The sequence below is a fragment of the Meleagris gallopavo genome, chromosome 4 (genome assembly GCF_905368555.1).
Source record: "Meleagris gallopavo chromosome 4, MGAL_WU_HG_1.1, whole genome shotgun sequence".
In the NCBI taxonomy this organism is placed as follows: Eukaryota; Metazoa; Chordata; class Aves; order Galliformes; family Phasianidae; genus Meleagris; species Meleagris gallopavo.
Genome location: NC_139407.1, coordinates 10962022 through 10987699, shown reverse-complemented (window position 1 = coordinate 10987699; position 25678 = coordinate 10962022). Strand labels below are relative to the sequence as shown.

Below are 25678 nucleotides of genomic sequence, written 5' to 3'. Positions count from 1 at the left end.
CTTGGGGATTAACTGCTACATGGTGTGGATTCTGTGATTTTTTTTTTTTCCTGTGTGTTCTTATCAAAGCCACGTTCTGTTCTGTCACGTAGGGGGTGGTCTCATGTTTACAGGCGCAGTACAGGGCATCTGCCGTTCCCCTGGCAGACACTGACAGTCACAGTGTCAGGAGCTCAAATACTAGAGAAGACAAACATGTTAGTACATGGTTCAGATGCTGTGTGTGACAAATAGAATGAGGAAAAATCAAATGGTCTTCATAAATTCTGTAATCGGACTCTAGCCTGCTGGGCCTCAGAAGCGTCTTGCCAAATCACTTGACTCTTTGTAAGAACAAACTCTAGTGTGCAGGAGCCTGCTAGTTATAGTTTGTGAAGTGGATGTAGCAGTGGAGCTGGTGATAGCAGCTGTTGGCTGCTCACTTCTATGAGTTGGCCTTTTCCACTTTGTGGTGAGGAGTTAGGGCTCCCCCCAGCACGTAGACTCCACACTGCCCATCTCAGCCCTCATGTTCCTGGGGCCTAACAGCTCTTAGAGTCATATAATTATTTGAGTTGGAAGGGACTTTTAAAGGTCATCTGGCCCAATTCTCTAGCAATGAACAGGGACATACACAGCCAGATCAGGTTGTTCAGAGACCTGTCCAGCCTGACCTCGAATGTTTCTAGGGATAGGGCATCCACCATCTCTCTGGGTTCCAATGTTTCACTACCCTTAAAAATCTTTTAAGTTCAATCTAAACTTCCTCTCTTTTAGTTTGAAACCATTTCCCCTTGTCCTATCACCACCAAACTTCCTAAACAGTACGTTCCCTTCTTTCTTATAGCCTCTGTTAAATGTTGAATGGCTACTCTCAGGTCTCCCTGAAGCCTTCTCCAGGCTGAACAGCCCCAACTCTCTCAGCCTGTCCTTGTGAGGAAGGTGTTCCATCCCTTGGATCATTTTTGTGGCCTTTCTCTGGACACGCTATAAGAGGTCCGCGTCTGGATGCAGTGCTCCAAATGTGGCCTCACCAGCACAATGTGGAGGGGCAGGATCACCTCCCCTGACCTGCTGGCCATGCAGCCCAGCATATGGTTGGCTTTCCGGGCTGCAAGGGCACGTTGCTGGCTCATGCCCAGCTTGCCATCCACCAGTACCCCCGTGTCCATTTCAGCAGGGCTTTGCTCAGTCCTTTTGTTCCTCAGCTTGTATTGACAGTGGGGTTGCATCCACCCAGGTGTGAGACCTTACACTTGGCTTTGTTGAATTTCATGAAGATTGCCTGGGCCCACTGCTTGAGCCTGTCTAGGTCTCTCTGGATAGCTTTGTGTCCTGTAGGTGTCATAGGGCTGTACTTAGACTACTTGCAGTTTCTATTCTCCTCTACAGAGATTTCTTTTGTAACTCCTCCTCCTCACAGAAGCCCAGTTTTGCCAGTAAGGAAGTTGGATGCTGCTTACATGGAGCTGCTACAGAGCTTTGCCTGGCTCGTAGTTTCTGTTAGTCCAATCATTTATTCTGTACTCAGTTCTCAGCTCAAGTTGTGGCCTTCTCTGGCCCTACTTCTGTTGGCTAAAAGTAACAACCAGAGTGTTCATTGCTTCTGAATTCACCGCTTTTTGCTTCAAAGTTGGTTCATTTAAGCTAAAGGGAAATTGCTCACACATGGTCGTAGTGCCAAGCTTTCCCTCGAGGAAAGTTACACAACCAGTGTGAAAAATAAAGGATCCTCACATGTTTGGGAAGCTTCTTTTTGTGTCAGACGTTGTACACCGAAGCCTGTTTGCAGGGCTGAGCAAAATGTAGTCCTGCGATTGTAATAAGCATTAGTAGCTTCTTACTGTTAACAGCAATATGCACAAGAGCGGTGTGAGTGTGCCGAAAGCATTGATCAAAAGTAGCTTTTTAGCTACCTTTTTAATTAAGGTGTGGAGTTTGTTTTTAACTGGGCCAGTTTGACTTCTTTTCTCTCACGTGGCTGGATTTCAAACTATTATCTTCCCGCCCCTGGAAAAAAAACAGCCGCGGGTGGGAGGGGATGGGATGGGAGGCGGCCGGGTGTCGGCTGAGCCCCCAGCGACTGGCGGCAGGGTGCGTGCCGGGCTGCGCCCGCTCCTCCTCCGAGACTACCGCTCCCAGCAGCGCCCGGGCTGAAAGTGAAAATAAACTCCAGGCTGCGCTCCCCCTCCACCCCTCCCCTCCGCCTTCCCTCCTCGCACATGTCCTTTCTCTTTTGTTTTCCGTCCCGCAGGCCGGCTGCGCTCCGGATCCGTGGGACCGCCCCGAATCGTCGCTCCGGGAGAAGCCGGACCGGGATCCGTTCGCCTCGCCGTGCCCGCGGCCCGCAGCCCGACCCCGCTGTGAAACTTTCCCGTTTCTCTCCGCGGCTCCCACATGCGGGTTGCTAACGCGGGGCCGGCGGCTGCGCTTCTTCTCGCCGCTGCTCCTTCGGGTGTCGGCGCGCCGGCGCCCCTGGGCCCCGCCGGCTGCTGCTGCCCTTCCGCGGCGCTCGGGCTGCCATGTGGGGCTAGGAGGCGCGCAGGCTGTCCCCGCGGCTCGCACCACTGAACATGGAGGCGGCGGCTAAGCCCGGCGGCGGCGAGCAGAGCCGCTGCGCCGGCGGCACGGACGCTCCCGCGGCCGCGTCCATGGACTGCTACTTGAGATCTCAGGGCTTGTACAGGAAGAAGGTTGCCAAGGATGGATCGTGTCTCTTCAGGGCTGTGGCGGAGCAGGTAACTAGTTGCTTAAAGGAAGCTGTTGCACGTGAACGTATGTTTTCTGAAGTACAGACAAGCGTAGGCTGTGTGCTGAGGGGAAAAAAAAATACTGCTGTGCTGGTGAGGGGAGAGAAGTGCGGCGTGCGCGCAGCACGTGTTACTCTGTAAAGCTTTGACCTCTTACTGCTGCCACGGAGCGTTTGTCAGATTGCAGCATTTGGGCGCAGCTGCCTTGTATTGGGACTGGAGGAGAAGGAACTGCGTGGAAGGAGTTTAAAAGCCTTGTGAGTAATTTAGCTTTGCTTCTTCCTGTTGCGTTCCCTTCCCTCCCCCCCCCCGTTTCGTGTTTCTGTTAAAGAAAAAAGCTACAGCGTCATCTTGTCTTAAATACAAATAAACAGCAGTGGGAGCTGTGGTGCTTTGCTCTGAGAGAGAAGCCTAAATGCCTCAGCTAATTATACACAGTTCACTTTTTAACTAATTGAATTCCCTGCTTCAGATGAAAAATGACAACAAATGCTACTCCTTTCACTTAATGAGTCCACATAGAACTGAACATTTCAATTTAATGAATACATGAATTCAGCATTTTGGATACGTAGTTGGGATATTGTTATTGAATATCTAAACATTTGAAATATTCTTCAAACTAAAACTAGAATATCTCTAAGCCTGTGTGTAGGATTGAGTCACCAATTATTTATGGACAGTTACCAAAAATCAAAAGCACTGGTCTCACTTGTTTTGTTTTCTCCCTTTGGTAGGTATTACACTCTCAGTCTCGTCACGTTGATGTTAGGATGGCTTGTGTAGACTATCTTCGGAAACACAGGGAGAAGTTTGAAGCAGTAAGTATTTCTGGTTCATTTGGGGGCATTTAGTAAAAATCTTCCTTGATTCTTTTTTCTGAACTGTATTGTTTGAGAGTATTGGCTGTAGCTGTATACTAGTTGATGCTTTTTAAAATGAGTGCCTTTGCTTAACTGACATATATGTGGTAGTAACTTGTTTTCTGAAGCCTGGAGAAAGACCTGTGCACTGCTTGGGCTGGGGAGACATGAGTGGGAAAGAGGGGAAACCCCAGTGTTCATTTAAAGAAACAAAACAAAGTAAAGCTTTTTAAACTCTGCAGTCTGCAGCAGACTGAAATCTGAATTTTATTTTAGAATGATGTTTAACTTAATAAAAATCACAAAATATTCTTGCTGTGCTAATTAATTGCTTTCACCATGTATATGAGCGATTTGTGTGATGATGTTAGTGGGTTTTGTTTCAAAGTCTGCAATTTATTATACGTTGCCATAGTGATTCCCCCACCCCTTTCCTAAAGATCTGTGACAAAATGCTCTGTCAGCCATGGATATAAAATAACAACGTATAGATATTGGTTTATATTTGGCCAGCGTCATCAATGCTACAGTTGTGAAATCTATTTTTAGTTTCTCTTAAAAGAATAGTAATAAATAATGGTACTTCTTTTTGTGTTTTAGTGTAACACTGCCTAATTAGTTTCCAGGGTAGCCGTAGTAGGAGTATATGTGAGCGTTTCTTACTAAGGGATTATTGCTTGCCTCTCTTTTTTTTTATTAAAAATCACCCAGACGCCACTAAGAAAGCTGTCTTTGATGCACATTGCTCAGTGAGGAAAAGGAGATGAGTGTGTATATATATATTCTGTAACTTCTGACCAAATGCCCTATACTCAAATGTAAATAATCCCTATTAGTGATGTGGAAATGGTCAAGGAAGATTTAAGCAAATGAGAGTGAATCTCTCCAAGAGGATGCGGTGCTGACTCACCTGGTAGTGTTTGCCAGGACAATTGGATTTGTTAATGTCCAGTCCCTCTCATGACTTTGCAACTCTTAGATGCTTCTTCCTGTTTTTTCCTTTTTTCTCCCATTACTGCTGATTCTTTGATCCTTTTGTTCCAAAACTGTTCCTTAAATTTGTTTCCATGTGGTTTTGTGAAGTTTTTCAAAATGCAGTCCTTGACTGTAATTGCATGTTGTTTCTCCTCCCCAATTTTGCCATTTCAGTTGAGTAACTTCATTTTCAACCCCAGATGCTTTTGCTGTTCTTGTCCTTCTCCTCCCAACTTTTAGTCTCTCTGTGTGCAAGATCTCACTGTTTCAGGTTTTTTCCTCTCACTTGGCCCAAGTGATGTGATTTCCTTTAACCACCTCAGTGGTTCTTCTGAAAAGCTTCTTTGGGGAAGAAAAATAAAATGGTGCTTTTCAAAATAGGTGTTTCATGTACAAGGTTGAGGTATTTTTTATCTGTTCTTGTTTCGTAGTGTTTGTGTTCTCTCAGATACCTCACCACAGCTCTGCTGATATCCTTTGCTTCCCATGTCTCTTATTATACTTTTTGCCTTCTGTCTATGAAATGTTGTTGTTCACTCTTTTCTCTTAAAAATATATTCCTCTTTCCCCATGTTTCTGTGACTCTTCCCTCACATTCCGCCCTAGTAGTTAAGTGCTACTGACACGTATTGGTGCTACTCAGTGAAATTCCTTTCTATCTATTGTAAGCATTTCACCTTCAGTTTCTGCCTCTATTGCATGAGTCCTGCTATAACCGAAGTTTCAGGTGACTGTACTCAGTCTTCCATTTCATCCTCATCTTCTCTTCAAGTCTGTCACTGATTGCTCTGTCTTCATTCTTTTTTTTTTTTTTTTTTAACCTCTTCTGTTTTCTATCAGAACTTCTGGTGCTCTTCCTTTCTTCCTTTGTGCATTATCTTTAGGTTATTTTATTTTAGCACACCTAACAATTACTGTTGATGCTGCTGTTTCATGGGTCTCTTACTTCGTATCTGCTTGTTTCAGCTAAATAAAAAATTTTAGCCAGGCTTTTTGATGGTTTTTATGAACCGTACTGTCAAGTCTGGTTCAAAACTGCTAAAGCAGAGCTTTTAATATCACAATTCCGTTCCATTTTTCTTATTACCTTGTTTCTTAATCCGTATGGGCAGAGAGGCTATTGTACCTGTATCTTAAGTTCACAATGGGGATTACTTGTTTATTTTTAGCCTCCTGGGTCTAAAGTTTAGCTAAATTAAGCAGATTGACTCTCAATAGCAATTTTAAAATATAGCTACTCTGCTGGCCACCGTGGCTGGATGGTGGAAGTTAACGCTTCCCTGTTTCTACAGCATCTCTCTCTGTAGCGTTGACAAATGTAATTTTGCTCTCTGTGCACGTTAAGTACAGCTGAGGGATTTTATTCTTAGCTTATTGCTTACATCTTGTCTGTTTTTTTGCGTTCTTATGCTGGAAGTAAAAGCACTTTTTTGAAGTGATACAAAAAAGGGAGAAACTGCTTGATTTGCCTGCGTAATGTACAGGTGCTACAGAAAATGTGACCCCATTTCTGTCTGATTGCTGCCAGTTTCTTACAACAAGATACTTGAATAAGCTCACACGTACTCTGGTTTGTGATGCTGTGCGTGCCATAAACATCTATTTGACAGCATCTTTTCTACTGGATTCTTCTTTGGCTGCTGGGTTTGCTTGTTTTTGTTTTCACTGTGTGAGATTTCCAAAAACTGTTTATGTGGCTGTCTCCTAGATTGCAGACACGTGTGACTTTTTTTTTCCTCCTTTTATCACTACATAATTCTATGTGATTGTGAGTGCTTTGTGGGCTGGATACTTGTAAGTTTCTTGTGCTGTGTTGCCATTGGTACAGTTGGCCATATGTTGGGGGAATCCATATGCTGCACTACTAAAATTAACTTTTTTTTTTTTTCAATACAGTTCATAGAGGGGCCATTTGAAGAATATTTAAAATGTTTGGAAAATCCACAGGTATGGTAATCTTGGCTTATAATAGAAAGTAGTTCTGATCTTTATTGGTAATGGGGATTGTTTTGTTGCAAATATTTTTGACTGAGTTTAAGGGATTTTGTGCTTTTTGAATATGTGAGGGCTGCTCTGGGAGTAGTGCCTCTCATTTTAGTATGTTGGCCCATGACATTGCAGGCAGATGTTGGTGGTACAGAAGTCGAGGGTGAACCTTCCCACCAGTATCCCATTCCATCCTGTTGCTGTGTGACAGGTGGCAGCAGAGGGGCAGTCTGACAAAATGGTGTCTGACATGGAAGTGTGAATGAAGCAAAGGGTTGTCTTTGAATTCCTTCATGCAGGGGAAATGGCACCCATTGACATTCATCAATTGTTGCTGAGTGTTTATGGAGACCAAACAGTGGATGTGAGCACAGTGAGGGGGGGTGGAGTGTAGGTTTTTACAAGTGCAAAATGCAGGCTTTTGTTCATCACTGGTGAAAATGCTTAACTCGTGGTGGGGGCTGTTGAAAATGAGTATTTTATATCTGAGACTTTGGTCTAGGTTAGTGTTATTGTGCTCTTTGTACCTCTTCTAGCTTCCATGGAAATGAATAGGAGGCATTACTTTTGGCAGTGACCCATGTACATACACATATACTCTTTTGTAAAGCACAAAATATTTTGGGGATTTTCTTGTTTCCATTTTAATGTTCTCGATACCTCTTAAAAAAAAAAAACAACAACAAAACCACAACGAGCAGCATGATCAGCTTTTTCTTTAAGCCTGCCTTGAGTAAAGCTATGAAGATTTAGGTGATGAAAAGACAGCTGATGTGGTGCACAATTGATTTAATTTTTAAAGTTAGGGAGATAACAGCTTGTATAATGTGAGGGGGAAAAAAAGAGAACAATCTAGTACAATATATAGAAATAAAGTTAAAGAACTTTGTGGGTTTTGCAAAGTGTATTTACATGCATTCTCTGCCAAAATAAAAGCATGTTGTTTTTTTTTCCCTGCAACTACAACGTCCCTAGTGAAGACAGCTCATCAGATGAGTCTTCTTTTTTACTTTTTTTCAACTTTTAGAACATATGGAGGAAGAGAGAAAAATAGATGCTTAACCTATTCTTTTGTTTGCTTTTCCAAGGATTTTTAATCATATAGCATTGTTGCTCAGATAACGAGGCTATATGCTGTACCAAATGGTAAATTATGCCATTTTCCATTGTTTTAAGTTCTCAGGTTTCACACAGATCAGTTTCTGCTTTGGAAAAAAAGGCCTCCAATTTCTGTCTCTGAACCTTACTGGCACAACTGTTATTTCAAAAGATCTTTGAATACAGTCAACCTTGGTTGAACTCCAGACTCAGTGTCAGTGGATTTATATTTGACAATGATACCTGTTTATCTACTCAAGACGAAGTGTAATATTTGTGTGTTTGATTGGGCTTAATTTTCTTATTTTTTCTTTTTTTCTCCAATACAGGAATGGGTTGGACAAGTAGAAATAAGTGCCCTTTCACTTATGTACAAGTAAGACAACCCTTAACTGTGTTATATTGATGTCTATTCAGTTGCTTTGTTAGTTAATCAGTTGGAATACCAAAGATGGAGTTGTATGTCACATCTTAGTTCTCCAGAAAATTACAAATACGTTTGGAAAACTGCAGCTGTCAAGGTATTAAATAGGAATTGAGAAGTGAGCTTTGAAAATGACATTTAACCTGGAGTTTGAGTTACAGTTTGCATTAATGTCATCCATGTCACCTGTGTGACGTAATTGTGGGTGATGTCATGCTGTTTGTATTTTTGTTAACTTTGTCTGTCATCTTTTCTGTTAAAACTGCATTTCTACCTACTTCTCATGAAGGTTTGATAGTAGCCCTGTTACTAAGCTCTGATCTGCACCCTTTTCTTAATTGCTTCAGTTTGGATGCTGTGGAAGGGGTTGATGGAATGAGTATTGTAGGCTACATGTTAGAAAGCCATTCTGATACCTCCCCCAGTGTGAAGCTGGATAGGAGTTCCAAGTTAACTGTGGCATCTTTTATTCTCATCTCTTTTTCCTTTTTCCATCGTATCAGTGTTGGCAAAATAGGGCAATCCTGAGCTAAACTTAAATGTTTTAGTATTTGTGTGTAGGTAAATGCTCCTGTTGGTGATGAGCAGTTTTAAGTAAATAGAATCTTGCATGTTAACCTTTTTTAACAAAAATATATGCTATTTTGTAAGTAAAACAATATGCTGAATATCTGTAACTTCTTTGTAATTTCCGTGCAAGGAAGTGATTATGTACAGCATCTTACAGCTGTTCATAAACCAGTTAGAAAATTCATTATTTCATAATCTTAACTGTAAATTAATGGTACTTTTGTACTTGGACTCTTGATGAGATGGTTGATGAGGGAAGAAGCAAACTAGTTAAATATTACTTTAAAGTACTTAAGTGAGCAGGAAATTGCCCAAAAATCTATCTTTGCTTGCACTGTGTGTGTGACTGCTACGCTTTATTTTGGGAAGTCTGGCTTCCATTGAAAAGGCAACTTAGAAGCTCCAGGAAAGCAGAAAAGGTGATGGAGGTAGAGTGAAAGTGTCTCCTCTTTTACTGCATGCTGGCAGATTGAAGGAAAGCAGAAGTGCAAGTTTCCTGTTCCACGCCAGGTAGAAAAGGGGGAGGGTTTCAGACGTCTAAAGGACAGGGTAGAAGTGCAGTATCAATAGGTTTGGCTCCATTTCTACTCCTCAGATCTGTCGCAGCACTGCTTTGGTTATGTTCTACATTGTAATTGCTTCACTGGGGCAGGTGGCACTCTGAGCTTTTATATTATTTTCCTCTCAGAATTGCTGTTCTTCAGGTGATGTAGAAAGGCGTGCTTGTTTTTTTTTTTTTTCTTTTCCTAGATCCCAAAACTGCACATGTGAATATACGTAATCATTTTGCAAGATTAATTACACTTAAGTTTTTGTGAGGAAAGATTTGTTGAAGAAAGTGATGGGTTGGTGAGCAAAGGGAGGACTGTAGATAAAAGAAAAATTAAATCTTGGGACATGGCAGAGATTGCTTTATAGTAGGAGAGGAAGTATCAAGTCAATATCAGTTGTGAATTTTCCCTTGTCGCTTTATTTCCACTTTATTATGCTTACTGGTTAAATAGACTGTAAAAATAAATATAGAATTTAAATTCTAAATGCAGCACATAAATTCTACATGTTATATTGTCATAGCCCAGCTGCTCATTTATATTTTGAATCATTGTAAGGATAATGAAGCAATTATTTCACCTTGGAAAGCAGTCATTGCTTGGGACAGAAATAAAGCTCACTAAACCCATTTTGTGAAAGCGTGCCGGGCTGACGTGCTTCATGATGAGTATCTGCCAGTAGTGCACCAACACACAGTTGACTGCTTATAGGAAGACTATAGGGATGGTGTGCTATACCCCAAATGGAAAAAGCTGCAAATATGTTAAGAACGGTCCATAAATCATTTTAATAACATAACAATCAAAAAGGAGTTATGTCACAACTGTTGTGTGAAAATATTGGTAAGATGGAACTGATATAAGATTTTACTGCTACTTCAAAGAAAGAAAAAAAGAAGATCAGTGAGTTGAAGTGTTTGTGCTGGGAGAGGAGTAGAAATAGCTAGAATTAAGAAGTTACTTACTTAAGTCATTAATAATTGCATCCGTGTTAAATATCTTTTGTGATGTTATTAGCTAAGAACTGTTACACTCTACCACAGGCTCCTGTATCTGTGACAGAAGGCTGTGGTGCATCACAGGGGGTGAAGTACTGCACAAAAATTTCACTTGGAGTGTGAGACTAATAGTGGAATTGTCAAATATAAGTATTTTCTGTCTGAATCTCTCCTGAGAGAGCAAATATATTACAAAAGTCCTTTTTGGTCCAGTGAAAGGTCCACTCATCTTCAGTATTCTTTTCTAATAGTTATTTTTTGCTGTTATAGATAGTCTTTGAAGTTGGCTAGAATATTCCTGTTGTTATTGATTGTTTCATGAAATCTTACATACTTTTTTCCTCCCCTCAGGAAAGATTTCATAATATATCGGGAACCAAATGCTTCTCCTTCACACGTGACTGAAAATGGATTTTCTGATAAGGTTAAAATAACACCAAATTTTTGTGTGTGTGTGCGTATGTATATAGTGAAATCTGAATGAAGGCTACTTTAATTAACAACTAATATAACATGAGTTTTATTAGTCTACACAAATATTGAGATAATTCAGTTTGAACCGTTTCTTCTGTACCTATTTAAGACAAAGATTCTGTTAATACATGTAGCTCATTTTAAACAGCTGCTCTGTATTTGGTGTGTAGTGTATCTTCTTAGTAGCTCAGAATTCTGTGAAGATCAATTTACGACTGATGCCAACTCATAGTTATGTTGGCCTTATTTTTTGACTTTCAGCCAACTTTTTTTTTTTTTAATTTAAAAGACATCCACTGAACTTTTGGATTGTTTTATTGTTATTTTGAGATCCTGAAACACATTGATTTGAGTTTAAAGGTACTGTTTATAAGAAGAATCGAGTGATTCTTCATTTACCTAAAAATATGTACATTTTTTGTTTTGTAGGTATTGCTATGCTTCTCAAATGGAAACCACTATGATATTGTTTATCCCATAGAGTATTCAGAAAGGGCTGCTCTGTGCCAGTGTAAGTATTATGTTGGCTAGCTAAAAGCACACATTTTTACTGCAAATGATAATCCAGGTTTCAGTTAAAGGGAAAAGGCTCTCTCTGAATGTTTATTATCATTCTATTGGAGCTTATTATGGAATTATTCTGTTGGAGCTTAATTTTCCATTTGGATTGTCAGTGATTGTATGATTCTTCCTGTGCCTTGGTTCTTGAGGCATGACTGCAAATGAACCCAGAGGCGAAGACTTATCTGCCTCTCTTTATCTGGGTGCTCTGATATGAACAGAAAATATTGGTGTACTGATTTATAATCTATTGAATTGTCTTTGGTCAGCATTTAGATTTTAATTTTGTATTTCAGGTGATGTTAGTGAACTAGTTGTTTACTTAAAAATTATCCTTGCTTGTGTAATTTCTACAGAAATCATGGGAGTTGACTATGCAAAATATAACTGTCTACATGAGTTACTGTTTTTCTTACCAGAGTGGAATAATGCCCAGAGGTTCCAGCCAGCTTCTGTGGGTCCCTTGGCATCCCATGCAGGAATTCCTGTTCTTTTTGAAATTCCTGCCCATATACAGAGTTGCAAGACTGACGCCCAGTTTGCCTGTCAGGAGAACTGCTTGCTAGTAGCTTGATGCATACATGTTAAACTATAGTAGCTACAGCTGTTTTGACTTGTAACAACTTCCCTGTTTCAGTTAATGTTTCAGAATGCTTGTTTTCATCGAAGTGACTTCAAACTCCTCTGTAATGGTGGTGTAAAACTTCATTTACCTCATAACTGATCTTGTTCTACCACTTTCTTGTCCCCTTCCCCAGCTCTTCTTTATGAGTTGCTGTATGAGAAGGTGTTTGGTACAGATGTAAAGAAAATTATAGCAGAACTTAGTGCTGTTGGTATGACAGAGGAAAATAATGGTAGCAGTGAATTTTCTGCTTCCGATTCGGAGGATGACAACTACAGGTAAATGGATTTAGAGCTTGCTATAAGATGCATGCGGACACAGTACGTGCTAAAAAAATGTTCTGAATTTCTTTTGCGAAGCAGAACTGAAGGGGTTGAAAACATTTAAGAATTAATGAGGGGAAACAAAGAGGAAGGGTTAGAACTATGAAAGAACTACATATGTAATCTTTACTGTAACTAAGGACCTAGTTTGTCTCTTTTTCCTGCAATCTACCTTAGGTCTCATTACATATTGGAGTACTGCCATTGGAACATGTCCCTCTTCCTGTTTAAAGCAGAATAATTCCTGGGGAGAGCTGTCAGCACGCCAGTGTGGTGTAGTAAACTCCGTGAGAATTGGTTGCCTGGCTCTCATACTAGTATGTAGGGAATCTGCTTTAGCAGAGGGGTGCACTTGATGATCTCCAGAGGCCTCTGTGATGCTGTGGTGCTGATGGAAATTGACAGAGAGAGAATACCAAGTTCTGGGGAAGACATTAGTTGCCTTTCTTCTTAGTGAGGGGTTGGGGGGAATAATAGGGAATGTTTCCAGATCAAATATAACGTATTTCTGTGTAGAATAATTTTTGTAGTTAAATGTCAGTGTGGAAAATTCTCTATTCCTTTTTGGTGCTTTCCTGAGCTTTGTGTGCAATGAGGTTATCCTCTATCATTGGGATTCATAAGCAAATATGCTGCTAATCTCTGTAGCGCATTTGTAAGTGGATGTCATATACTCACTTGAGACTATCTAACTTCATGTCATTGATGCAAGACCTAGTCTGTGTGAATCTTGACCTGCTTAGCCTCAGTTAAAAACATTTTGCCCTGTGTATAAAGTCTTAAGGGTTTTTTTTGCTTGTCTTCAAGTTTACTTTAGCTTGTTTCCTCCCCTAGTTTTCTGGACGTTCTTTTACATTTTATAAATGTTAACTTTTCAGTTATGCTATTTTAAATGTAAGTAGCTATTCTGTTGTGGGAGGAGTTAATGCTGACAGTTGTCTAAACTTCTATTAATGTCAGGGGTAGAAAAATAGAGTAAGTTAGAGTGTCTGATCCTGGTTAACTAATGGATTATGACATCATTTATTTCTGATGGCCTCTTTTGCTCTGTTTTTCTTATATAACTGCAGTGTTTTAGAGGAAATTTTTTCCTTTGCAACTTTCATCTTTTTTTTTTTTTTTTTTTTTAAACAAATAGCTAAGTGTCTTAGTGTAAGATAGGCTTCCTAAAACTTGAACTTTAAAAATGAAGTCTTAGTTTTAGCCTTGTGTGGTATAGAAATGTCAATCTTATTTTAGACTTAGCTTTTACATCTTAAGAGACAAAGGTGTTGCATGGTATGTTTAGTGCAGAAAAATATGAAGAGAATGGTAGCCTCAGTATTTTTCTCAGCTTCCAAGACATTTCTTGCTTAGTCCTTATTAATAATATACTGTCACTGTTCCTTCTCTTCTTCTGCAGAAGTAAAGCTACAGCAGTTGGTGATATGAATGGATTAAAGTCTCTTTCTGGCAACAAGGTATTTATTTAAGATTTATTTTTCTCCTGTTAACTTGTATTCTGATTATTATTTTTTTTTTTTGGTCACATTCATGATACAATCTTGATTTTCTGCTTGTACAAACGTGTACTATTTTAAAATCTACTTCATTCTTTGAAAAGTAGATGTTTGCTTTCATTGTGGATGGATGGTGTCCTTTGTACTGCTGTTTATTTCTTAATTTTGTTCTGGTATGTTTAAAAGAACACCATTTGAATTAAATTTTTAATTCATTTCTATGCTTTGTGTATTTTTGGCTCTTCTGTATTTAAGTTTGGAATCTTAATGCTGTGATTTAAAAATCTATTAGTGTAAACTTCTTTTTAAATGGCCACTTTAACACTTCTTTCTGTTTCATACAGCACCTTAAGAGCAGTGGAAATCCCACCCTGTTTTTACCTAAGAAAGTTCTTAAGTCACTCAATCCACTGGTTTACAGAAATGTTGAATATGATGTTTGGCTCCAATCCAAATGGGGTAAGTAACTGTATACTAAGTTCATCTACTGCAAGCTGATATGGGAAGCAGAGCCTTTTTGAGCAGTGATAGTTTCATTTCAGGCAATGGTCTTCCTCTTATGTGTCTGTGTGTGGATCGAAAGCCTGGACTACTGCTTTTTAGTTTAACTGTATCAATAAAGTCACTCTTGCAGTGTATTTAAGCTAACAATATGTTACTGCTAATGTGTTTACAGATCAGCAAAAACAAGATTTTTCTATTGCTGCTGGCATGCAATACTCAATTGGAGATAAATGTAAAGTAAGTACTATGTAATTACAGTTGGAGAAAAACATAAGTGTCTTGTTAATGTCACTTTTCCCCCTTTGTTAACTATTTTGATGTGTATCTCAGTTATTTTGATATATGCACACAGTTTGTGTGTATGTATGTGTCACGTAAGAAAGAATTATTTGATCAACAAAATCACTGACACCACCCAAAAGAAACCACCAGAAACACAACGAAAAAGCTCCTCCTACAGGCAACAAAACAACCTCCCCCCCCCATAAGAGCAGGAAAGCCTTATGTGGAGTTGGTTATTTACTGCTTAATAGGATGGGCTACAGTTTCTCTGTTTTAGACCCTGAAGTTGTCCGCTGTGGCATGGACTTAAAGTTACAGATAGTAGTAGTAGAAGGAGCTCTGATATTAAACCTCTCTCTCCTGTTTGGTATGTACACAGTAAGACAGTAAACACATGGGATAAAAACTTAGGAAGTATTGAAAAGTGATGTTAACTGAATTAATGCAACTGGAAAACCAAACGCTGTAGCAGGACATTCATTGATAAGCTTATTTTATGTTTAACACACAAATTTTAAGCACCTAGAAGGTCTGGTATTTGGTTGTTTTTTTTTTTTTTTTTTTTAGACAGTTAAAACTCTTATCACGTCTGAACAAATTCTTTCTTTTTTGCTTTAAAACTCTTTCTAAAAAAGTTACATCTGAAATAATTGGTGTTCTTTATGTTCTTAATGAAACTAAATTTCAGTGAGGTCAGTGAATGATTTTTCTCTACCTGGATTTAAACAAGAAAAAGCTTTGGGATTTATTCTGAGAGACAGTGTCTTCAGTAATGCTGGAAATTCTTGATGGACTAGCTAATTCTAAACTGTTTTGTGAAGTTTTGAAAGCCGTATTTCATAAAGTAAAGATACCTGGAAAGCTCTCTGTGGTGTGTATGTGTTTTAAGAACTTAGGTTGATAGGAGATTTGGTTTTTGATTGAAGATTTGTTTTTTGGTGCGTTTACTGGTTGACATGTTCTTATTTCTCAAGTCTTTTATTGTCCAGAGAACAACATCTATTTTTAATATTACTAACAGTTTAAAGAGTTGTATTCTCTCATTCTCTTCTTTGAAGCTTAGGCTCTTTATTTTTATTTATTTTTCTATTTATTTTTCCATAGGTGCGCTTAGACCATAATGGGAAATTTTATAATGCCCATATTCAAGAGGTTTGCTCTGAGAATGGGCCAGTTGTTGTATTTGTAGAAGAGCTTGGAGCAAAGTAAGTGCTTAATTTCTTTTGGGAAAGAGTGCCAAAGCATTACTTTAGTTCAGAATTGTTTTCAGCACAATTCAGGGCACTTCCTTCTTTACTTGAAGCAGCACTGCTGAAACATTTTTATGAAAATGATACATTAAATAAAATAAGGAGGGGAGTTGTACAGTAATTGTCACTGCAGTCTTTTTTTCCTTTAGCGCATTGTATTCTGTATATTACTTGTGCAAGAAGTCAGTGAGCATATTAGCATTATGTATTGTTTTCTTTAAAAAAATATCTTAATAGTGTTGCTTGTAGGAGCTCTGATTCTAAATAGATTCCCACTTTCTTATTTAAATGTTGCTTGTTGTGATTGATAATTGGTTGCTAGATTTCTTTGGCAAGCTTTTCATATGAAAAAGGCCATTAGTTAGCTTAATTTTTCACTGTTGGTTGAGTAGCTCCACCTCATTTCAAAGCAATTGTTGTTTAGGTAAGTGGAAACTCTTCACTGTACCTCAGGGCAAATTAACTGTTTAAAATTGGTGATGGTGGTTATTTGTGGGGCTTTTTTTGGGGGGGAAGGGGGGAGAGGGGGAGCGGAATAGGGGCAGAGTGTCCTTTCTTTTTTTTTATTTCTGACTGTCTGCTTGAGCTCTGTTGTAATTTTTATGATTTTTCTGGGGAAAAATTGTTAAATCAGTGAGTGTGATGCGTAGCTGTGTCATTCGGGAACAGGAAATGCAGTCAAGATAAATAAGGAAGAAGATCCCTATTAATCTCATGGAATTTCCTTCTATAAGAAAACTGAAAACTTCACAAGAATCGAGCTGTACTTCCTGTCCGCAGGGAAAAGAAAATAAACAATTGTAGGACATCTGCATGCTGTTGAATGCTGGCTAAATTTATATTGCCTTACAAGGGAATTTTTGAAAAATGGAAGAAGTTCTACATATTGCTTGAGTATAATAGTAAAGAAGTAAGGACACTAAATGCAGTGTTATCAAAAATGGAAAGATCCACCATTCTTAGTAAACGCATAGTATTCCCAAGTCTGGTCTTAAATATTTTCCTTTTCCCTCTGTTTTTCCTGGTTTTATAGGCATTCTGTGTCACTGAAGAGCCTTAAACCTCTTCCACAGGCCTCTCCTATGGAGGGCTGGAACACTGTGCCAGGGAAGAAGATGAAAAAGTTTTTCCCAACGTGGGGGCAGAATGCTCAGCCCGGTAGGACTATGCCGGCCTTTCTGTGGCAGAATCTTTGTCGTATGTTTTGTTCCCAAGAGATGAAAAATAATAAGAGAGTTATGTTTTGATTCCTTTATCACAGATGCAGATTGCAGAGGGCCAAAGAATCAGAGCAAGTCAATAAAACCCCAGTCAGCACTACCTCCTCGACTTCAGCATACTGTGGGAACCAGGCAGCATCAGTTCATATGTTCTGGGCCTCAACCTCATCAGACCTCAACTGAGCAAAAAGCTCCAGGCAGGAATTCTTCCCAAGCTGTAAGGTAAAACTACAGATAACATTTTCCTTATCTTGAACTCCAGCTATGCTTCTTGGAAAGCTAGTTCCTGTTTAGGTGCTTTTGTCATACGCTTGGCACACGTTGCTGTTGAATTCCTAGGAAGTATTTTGAGTCTTTATAAATATGCATAAGCACAAGAAAAGATTTTTTTTCATTGCCAAAGCTGTTTCAGAATTGTTGCTATCATGAGCTTCTAATTTAGTTTTATTATTGTGTATTTTTTTTTTCTTGAATGACAATATGAAGGGCTGTGCTTGAAACTGTCGTTTCTTCTTGGAAGCTTGCTTTTTTTCTGGTTGGATGTAGGTCTTGGGCATAGCTAAGATCTCCCCTCAGCTTCTCCCTGTTAAAGAGGACTGCTGCGTGTTACGACTGATCACATGAAGTATGAATAAGAACACTCTTTTGCCTGCATTTGTTAGTAGCAGCCATTTTGGGTTTGTCTTGCAGCAGCAGCAGTTTGTTTTCACTGTTGCCATTCTCCTTTTATCTTAGTTAAGACTTGTATACAGCTCAACTCTTTATGGTATGTTTTGTTATTCTTTTGTACCTTCTCTTGTAACTTTTTGTGGAATGGGTGAGGCTGGGTTGTCTTTGGAGACTCCCACATTTTGAGCACCTCTTCCTTTAACCCAAACGTTTAGTTAAATAGTTCAGGAAGCTCCAGCAGTGGTGTCAGTTTTGTGTAGTGATGCTTCACATGTTGAAAACTATGAATTTTCTTCTATTTTTACAGGAATGTCCTTTACTGACTGATTTTGATCTTGCACAGCTATTTTGGGGCTGCTCAGTTCTCAGATGGCACAAAAAAACCCACCTTCATTTCCTTAAAATTTTTGAATATGGGTAACTGCAATAGGTGGGAAGGGTTTTGGTACATGTAGAATCACATGTGCAGTTCTGTATAATTGCATGCTTTCTGCTTTTCTAAACCATGAGTTTGCATCGTGTTTGGTACTTCGATGAAGTGTTTTTTTTTTTCCCTTATAGAAAAACAGACCGTGAGAGAACTGAGGATCTTAACCATGGTGGAAGAGACTGTAACTACTTCGGCCTATCTCCAGAGGAACGCAGGGAGAAGCAGGCAATAGAAGAGTCCCGTTCTCTTTATGAGATCCAGCAGAGGGATGAACAAGCTTTTCCTGCCCTTTCCAATGTATGTGTTTTTTTTTTTTTTTTCCTGTTGTAACTGATTAACTCATTCTCCATACTTGTCCATGAACTGTTAATTAGTAACCTGTTGATTCAGTGTTGTTGTGTTTTTATTAGAGGTGTTTTCTTCACATTGACTTTGTGCATAGCAACGTGTAGATCTACAGTATATGTTCAGTATGAGGCCTACGATTAGTAGCTTCCTTTGTAAATTATTAATATTCCACATTAGATAGTTCTTTAGGTGCATAAATACAGTAGAAATATGAGCTTCTGAAGCCATGGGCTTCTGTCTTGATTTTTCCTCCGCTGTTTGCAGTGCTTTATGCTCCCCTACAGTTAATCACCCGTTGCATTTTTTTCTAATAGTGGGATCAAATCTTATGCGAGGACAAAACTGAAGTTCAGTTTAATAATGAGAAAAAGCTCAGTGAAATGGCACTGTGGTGCTTAAGTTGATGTCACAGACTTCTAGGTGCCTTTTTCTGATTCAGTTCACACCAAAATGTTTTATTTGGAGGTGACTTTTCTTCTTAGCCTGAGAACCTGCCTGCTGTGATAGCAATGCAGATGCTTTTTGTGTTAGAATTCTTCTTTTTTCTGCGGTAGAACCGGGATGGCTTCAGTAGATTTGTCATTGTCTGAGGGAAGATAGTAGCCTTTAGATTAAAAAACCCGCATCAAGAGAAGAATTTATTAAAAGTGCACTAGCCTCTGTGCATCCAGGGAATAAACAGATCCTGTAGAGAAAAGGATGCAATTTAAAGCAGAAATTCTTCAAGTGAATCAATTCTAGTTTGTCATGTAAACTAATTACATGAACACTTTTAAAGCAAAATTTAGCAGTGAACAAAAGAGTAAATGAATTTGATACTGATTAAGACTGCTTTTCTCCTTTCTCCTTCTGCATATTACTGTAATAAGTATACCTGTCACGAAGGCCTAATAGTGTCGTACCAGATGACAGCAAAGTGTCTCCGAGCTTCTAAAACATATTTGCGTTTCTGCTTTTGTCAATGTCTTTAGAATCAGTCAGTCTGTCAGGCTGCTACACAGACCGTGGATAATCCAAAGAAGGTCTCAAATAATGAGAAAAGAAACAGCAAGTGGACAGCAGAAATGGAAGAGCAGAAAGATAAAGGTAAAAAAATAATAATAATTAAAAAATTTCAGATCAAGTCTTGTTTTCCTTTTATTTATTACCGGTTTCAGACTTTATTCAAGATTCAATCAGTTTAAGTAATGAGAAGAAAATTATTACAAGTAATAGCTCTCAACTAAGCTAAGGTCAAGGTTTGTGAATGTGGCTGAGAGAAGTAGGCTCTTTGATGGCATTTTTGTAGTAAGTGGGAAGATGAATTGGGGAAATGAAAAACTAGATTATTGAATTAAATTAGATACTGTTGAAATGCTAATGAGTATAGCAGAAAGTGCTAGTGGGAGAAATACTAGGAGTGCTATACTGGAGTAAATTAAGAGAAAAGAGGGTAAAAATAATATATGTGATATGATCAAGTATTGGTGCACAGTGGTTTGGAAGGGGGAGAAAAGACTGCAGAAGAGGTGACGCAAAAAAAACCCACCACTGAAAAACCAAACCTGTTTTCCTGAACACGGGATTTGGTCTTAGCTTCTTCTGAGTTGTTTTTCTCTTTTCTTCTCTGACTAGATAAAGTCTTCTCTTAGAAGCAGTTCTCTTCTTACTTTTTTTTTTGTTGTTGTTCCCTTATCTCTGGGAAAAGGCATTGTATATTTATGGTACTGGTGCCATTCAGTTCCTGTTAGAACATCAAATACCTTCTCAAATGATCTAACAAGGACTGATATTACCTGTTTTTTCATTACTAAAAAAAACCCTTACAACTTGTTTCATATGTGATGCCAAAGAGCATACGTGTAGAAGATGCTCCAGATGGATTTAGTTGTAATGTATGGCATGTCACCTTTTCTCTCTTTTTTTTTTTTTTTTTTTTGATGTTTTGGATTCATTGCTTATGGAACTAGACGAAAAAACTTCTGCAGGAATAAACAGTTATTTCCTTCTCAGTATTTTGAGATTCCTTTTGGTACAGGGAAATCTGTAGTAATTGTAATCAATATTGGTTTTATCTACACTGTTGTCTAGGTATTAGAACGATGGTACCACACACCAAGGTTTTAAAAAAAAATAAATAAATGCATCTGCTTAGGAGCTAATGTTAAACACATGTGCATTAATTTAGTTGACAAGCAGTGTGAAACAGACTGAAACAAACAAACAAAAAAAAAAACTTTTTTTTGTTCTAAAAGCTAGAACGTAAAAAGTCTATACAGATCATACATAGGAAGATTATGTCAAGGTGTTCTTCAGCAGCCTCTTCCTGCACTAATTATTTGCTGGTGCTCAAGGAGTGAAATGTTCTGTATCAGTCTGAAAAGTTTCTGGATCTTTTGAAAGAGTGAAACTTTCTAAACTCATGTCTTCTCTTCATATTTGCATATGGAAATGCAGATCAGGACATTTTCAGGACTTTGATTGAAGTCATTAGGGGGAATTTAGGATGAATGAGGTGACTTTAAACTGAGATGACAGCTCTGTTTTCTTTCCTGCTTCCCTCTGGCATCATTAAAATGGTTAACAAGCACTGATTTTTAAAACAAACAAAAACTCCTGTAGAAGTCTGAAAAGCCAGGTTTAAACTAGCTGTTCTGTTACTGCCCTAACTGGTCACTTGATATTTATTAAAAATGGATTTCTGAAGTATTATGTGATGAGGTGGGTTTTGTTTTGAAGGCTTAACTTGGGAAAGACGAAATTTAACTGGCTTAAGTTGTGATAGCCATAAATGGTGTCATGGTTCATTTACTAGGTTATGTCTTGGTGTTACAGAGTCAAATTCCAGGCACATCCACTTAAGTCAGAAGCTTGAGCCAAATTCATCTGAGGTAATCTCAAAGACAAGACCAAATTATTTTTTTCTTTGAATGTTATTGCTTCTCTGATATGTGATTATCAGATCAATAGCTTCCTTTATAGCTGTGATTGCTGCTGCTGCTTTACAGCTTTTAGTGAAATACTTCCAAGATTTGAGGCGTGTGTTGCCATCAGCTTTCCTCAGCCCCTGTCACAGATGCTTACAGACTTTCTTAACAATCTGAGTTTCCACATCTGGGCCATCAAGCTCTTACAAATCTAGATTTGTAATTGCTTAGTGCAGTCTGTATTTTCATTACATTGGGACCGTAGAAGATTTGATGTTTGCTAATAGCTACTGTGCTAACAGATTATGATATCTGAAGTGAAGATTTGTGGCCTCTTGCTGGCTTTTATTCTTTGCTGTCCTTCCAGTGAGCTAAATATTACACTAGTGTAACATTGACTGGATTCTTAGCCCACTTCATGTGTAGTCTGCTTTAATATTTTTGAATGCTTCTTTGAAACACAAATCTTATTATTAGACTAGCTATGTTTGTTTCTCTCTAACTTTGCTTTAGAAGAATAGTCAAGATGAGAGTTGTCCAAAAGCTTCATCTCCTTTGGAACAAGTAAAAACAGATTCTCCAGCTCTTGCTGAACAAGTAAGGAGTGTTTGTTTGCTTTCAAAGTTTTCCAGTCAGGAGACTTCAGGCAAAGGAGAGCTTTGTTACAAGCATGTATGTGTTGTAATAATGGCTTTTAACTGTGCAGTCCTTTCTGTGGTGATAATGCTAGAATTGCCCGTGTAGAGTTAGGAACCTGTTACATCCAAAGTAGAGAAGTTGAAAGGACTGCTCTTGATAGAAAAGCAAAAATACATCCTTCCTCTTCTGAGAAAGAGGTTATTTCATATATTTATTTTGTAAGTTAATCATGCTTTTCACTTCAAATTCTGTTATGTATGCAACTTGATTTGTTGCTAATTGATATTGTGCACTTGTGCTGGTGACAGTCTGGACAGTATTTGAGTCATCAAGCCTTTTTTTTTTTTTTTTTTTTTTTGTAGCATTCAAACATGATAGGTCTCACCAACAATGCTGATTTAGAAAAAAAATAATGTGATCTTTTTGTCTTTATAGAAATTAACAGAATGCTTACCAAGTGTAGCTCCAACGCCATCACCAGTCTTTTCTGAGGTGCATTTGCCTCCGACAGTGCCTTCTGTACCAGCCATTGTGCCAGCTTGGCCGAGTGAGCCAACAACCTACGGACCAGCAGGTTTGGAGAAATACTAACATATATCAGAAACTAATTAGTTTTACCTGTCTTGCTAAACTGAAAATGCCTTCAGGATGTCCTTGTGTCTTGTAGCTTCACATCCCATAGGCACCTATGGGAATGCAATTTTGCTTGCTGCTCAAAACTAGTGGGAATTCTAGTGGATCTTTGATTATATGTGTACATAGATCACTTGACTCCTTATCTGAAGGTGGAAGAGGAATGTGTACTCAGCTCTCTGTATTTCCCCTGAATGAGACAGCTCTGAGTTTTGAGGGGGGCTCATTCTAAAGATCTGTTTAATGTAGAATAGGGTCAGCGTATGGAAAATTGTTGTGTGTTCTGTGTTGTGTCTCACCTAATAAGTTTCTGATTTGCTACAGACTCGCCCTGTGTCTGGTATGTCTGGAGCTATTGAGATGCATTTGAAGCTCACCTGACTTTGTAGCAGAACTAGTTAATGCCTTTTCTTGTGCTGTGCGTGTTTCCTGGTACATGGAGTTAGGTTAGATAAAATTCAATATTGCTCATTAGGTTAAGTGCTGTATTTTTTCCACTGTTGTTCCTGTATATGAACTATCCTTAGAGTCATCATAGCATGTTCACATGGTGCTATAATTACCACGATGACCCTGTTATACTTGACCATGTCGTTTTGGAGTTGTATAGCCCAGCTTATCTAAACTCATATTCTCTGGGTTAACTTTTAGATGGGTTAAATGATGAGACTGAAAGAGAATTGCAAAAATTCACATAGAAGCTTCAGTTCCTACCTTGTTTTCCTGCTTCTCTTTCCTCCTGGTATTCATATATATATATTTTTTAAATAAATAAAGGAAGGGTCGAGCTATTTCTAGAAAACCGTTTCACTTCTTTATGAAAAGAACAATTCTCTACATTTAATCAAATCTTTGTTTTTTTTAATAACTTACCCACTCTCCATTTCCACTTACCTTTTCTTGATTACCTTTTCTGTTTCTTTCTTTGTCTGTCCTCTTAAGCTTTATTTTCCACTATCACCTTCTTTTGTAATCTGATGTAGTTGATATATAATCAAATATAGAAATGTGTGTTTGCCTCCAGGTATTTCAGCCCAAATACCTGCTTCTTCGTTGATGCCAGCCCCAGCAACGGGACCTGACTCTATTGTATCACAGGCTCAGGTAACATCTGCTCCAGTTGCTGGAGTTCCTGTGTCGATACAAGCAGTTAATCAGCCCTTAATGCCTTTGCCTCAGACTCTGAATCCTTATCAGGATCCACTATATCCTGGATTTCCTTTAAGTGAAAAGGGAGAAAGAGCCATTGCACCCTCTTACTCCCTGTGCAGCAATGGGGAGGACTTACCTAAAGGTGAGAATCTGGAAGGTCTGCATTTGATACTTTTTTTTCTCAATAGTTTTTTTTTTATTGTTATTATTAAACAGAAGACTTCTTTCTATACAGGCAAACAATAGGACCAAAGATCTAATCTAATAGAAAGGGTGGGAGGGAATATTGCTTAGAGTAATAAGTCTTGGATTTATATTGTTCATGTTAATGTTGCAGTTATTTTAAGTGGTTACACCTAGAAGTCTATTACCATCTTATGGTTCTTAGCTTGACCCACTGTGGCTTTGGGTTTTGTGAATTGATAGGATTTTCTTTGGAGAACTTCTTCCTTTACGGTAGCATATCTAACAGATTTTCTGCTGTAATTGAAGTGTTGGGAGTTGCTCAGCGTTTCCCTATTGGTCTGAGAGGAGGCAGGTTTTAGCATACTTAAAATACAGAATGTGATCATAAAGATCATACTGTGTCTGCACAGTGGCACGCATTTATTGAACTGATTCTAAAAAATAAATCTCAATTCCGTAAGCTCCTAAAACTGAAACTTAAACTGTAGTTGTGTAGTGGTTACTTGATTGTGGCCCAAAAGAAACTCATGAAAAAACTCAAAAAAAAAAAGAAAACAATAGAAAAAAAACAATAAATCAAACCATGTCATGCAAGCAACTACTTAATATTTGTGTTTCTCTACTGAAATGTAACTTTAAGGATCAATTTTTGGATCAGATGGAAGTTTTAATTGATTGTTGTTGTTGTTCTGTTTTTAGATAAGAATATTCTTAGATTCTTCTTCAATCTTGGAGTGAAGGTAACTCTTCAAACTTGAATGTTTCTGTGTATGTTATACCATAAAATTTTCTTACATTTGGTGGTAATTACAGTGTGGAAGATGGGTTGCTGCAGCTATACACTTCAAACGTATCTTTAGATTTGTAATACTTTTTGTATTTTGCCTTCTATTAACTGGAATTCTAACAGTGTCCACACTGCAGTTCAACAATGATAAATCTGTCTGCTTCAAACATGGTTATATGCAGTCCACAGAAGTTGTGCTTTACAAATTTGTAGGCAAACCAATATGTGTTTGCATATGCATTCTTCTAGAAGCAGTAAGTAGAAGACAAACAGTCCTCTGCCTTTGATAATGTCTGTGTACTGGCAAAAGCACTGTAGTAAAAATACCTGGCCTATCTTTTCCTGTGGAGACTTTTTTAGGTAACTGCTGGTCTATCTCAACTGCTCAGGTTAAGGGTGATGTTCAGCACAAGTTACCAAGTGAGTTTAGATTTGGTAGCCATAGATTTGATACCTACTGCAAGTCTTTTTGTTCATTGGAAAATGCCGAAGTTGCTAGCACGTGCCACTGCAATGTATTTCAAGTGTTTAAGCAGAGTTTGCTTTCAAAACCTATGTCTATTTGGGACTGTGCTTTGTATTTAGGATATAACCTGCCATTTTGGGCTTTCAGCACCATCTACTGGTCAAAGTACTGAGATGAATAGTTGTGCTCCTCCGTTGGTGACCAAATAGCGTGGTAGACCTGGCAACCACCTTCCATGTTCTCTGTGCTTTGGTCCCAGAGGCTGTCATACTGATGCCTACACTCTTCCAGCTGCTCCTGCTGATTGATCTGACTAGTTCCCATCAAAAGGGGTCTGGGTAGGCTTTCAGGATAGTTGGCTCCAGGGACTGTTTCTACGTATAGCACACGCTAGACCCCCTACCTATTTCAGTGTTTTCTTCTTGTGCCAGCAACAGCTTTGTGTGGTGTTCTGTAAAACCTGAAATGTGTGTAGTTGACACGCTGCCCTAGAAAAACATCCAGTGGTGTTGCTCATGAGCCATGTTAAC

General features: G+C 38.7%; 1 protein-coding gene across 5 annotated transcripts in view; it reads left to right on the top strand.

Annotated features, from left to right (window-relative positions):
- OTUD4 (OTU deubiquitinase 4) overlaps positions 1-25678 on the top strand; it is a 29472-nt gene that overhangs the window by 845 nt on the left and 2949 nt on the right. The window contains exons 2-22 of one of the 5 annotated variants that reach the window (XM_085222134.1): positions 2234-2717; positions 3467-3550; positions 6464-6514; positions 7981-8027; positions 10546-10618; positions 11098-11179; positions 11988-12132; positions 13580-13637; positions 14021-14135; positions 14353-14417; positions 15567-15667; positions 16746-16870; positions 16974-17154; positions 18163-18328; positions 19351-19465; positions 21194-21249; positions 21799-21882; positions 22360-22498; positions 23582-23661; positions 23737-23851; positions 24595-24635. In XM_085222134.1, coding sequence (XP_085078260.1) covers positions 2553-2717; positions 3467-3550; positions 6464-6514; positions 7981-8027; positions 10546-10618; positions 11098-11179; positions 11988-12132; positions 13580-13637; positions 14021-14135; positions 14353-14417; positions 15567-15667; positions 16746-16870; positions 16974-17154; positions 18163-18328; positions 19351-19465; positions 21194-21249; positions 21799-21882; positions 22360-22498; positions 23582-23661; positions 23737-23851; positions 24595-24635 — 2088 coding nt within the window. In that variant the 5' untranslated portion in view covers positions 2234-2552. Of the gene's footprint in view, positions 1-2233; positions 2718-2769; positions 2987-3466; positions 3551-6463; positions 6515-7980; positions 8028-10545; positions 10619-11097; positions 11180-11987; positions 12133-13579; positions 13638-14020; positions 14136-14352; positions 14418-15566; positions 15668-16745; positions 16871-16973; positions 17155-18162; positions 18329-19350; positions 19466-21193; positions 21250-21798; positions 21883-22359; positions 22499-23581; positions 23852-24594; positions 24636-25678 lie in introns of those variants that run through there. The other 4 variants (XM_085222133.1, XM_085222132.1, XM_010709529.4 and 1 more) reach the window with 4 other exon arrangements.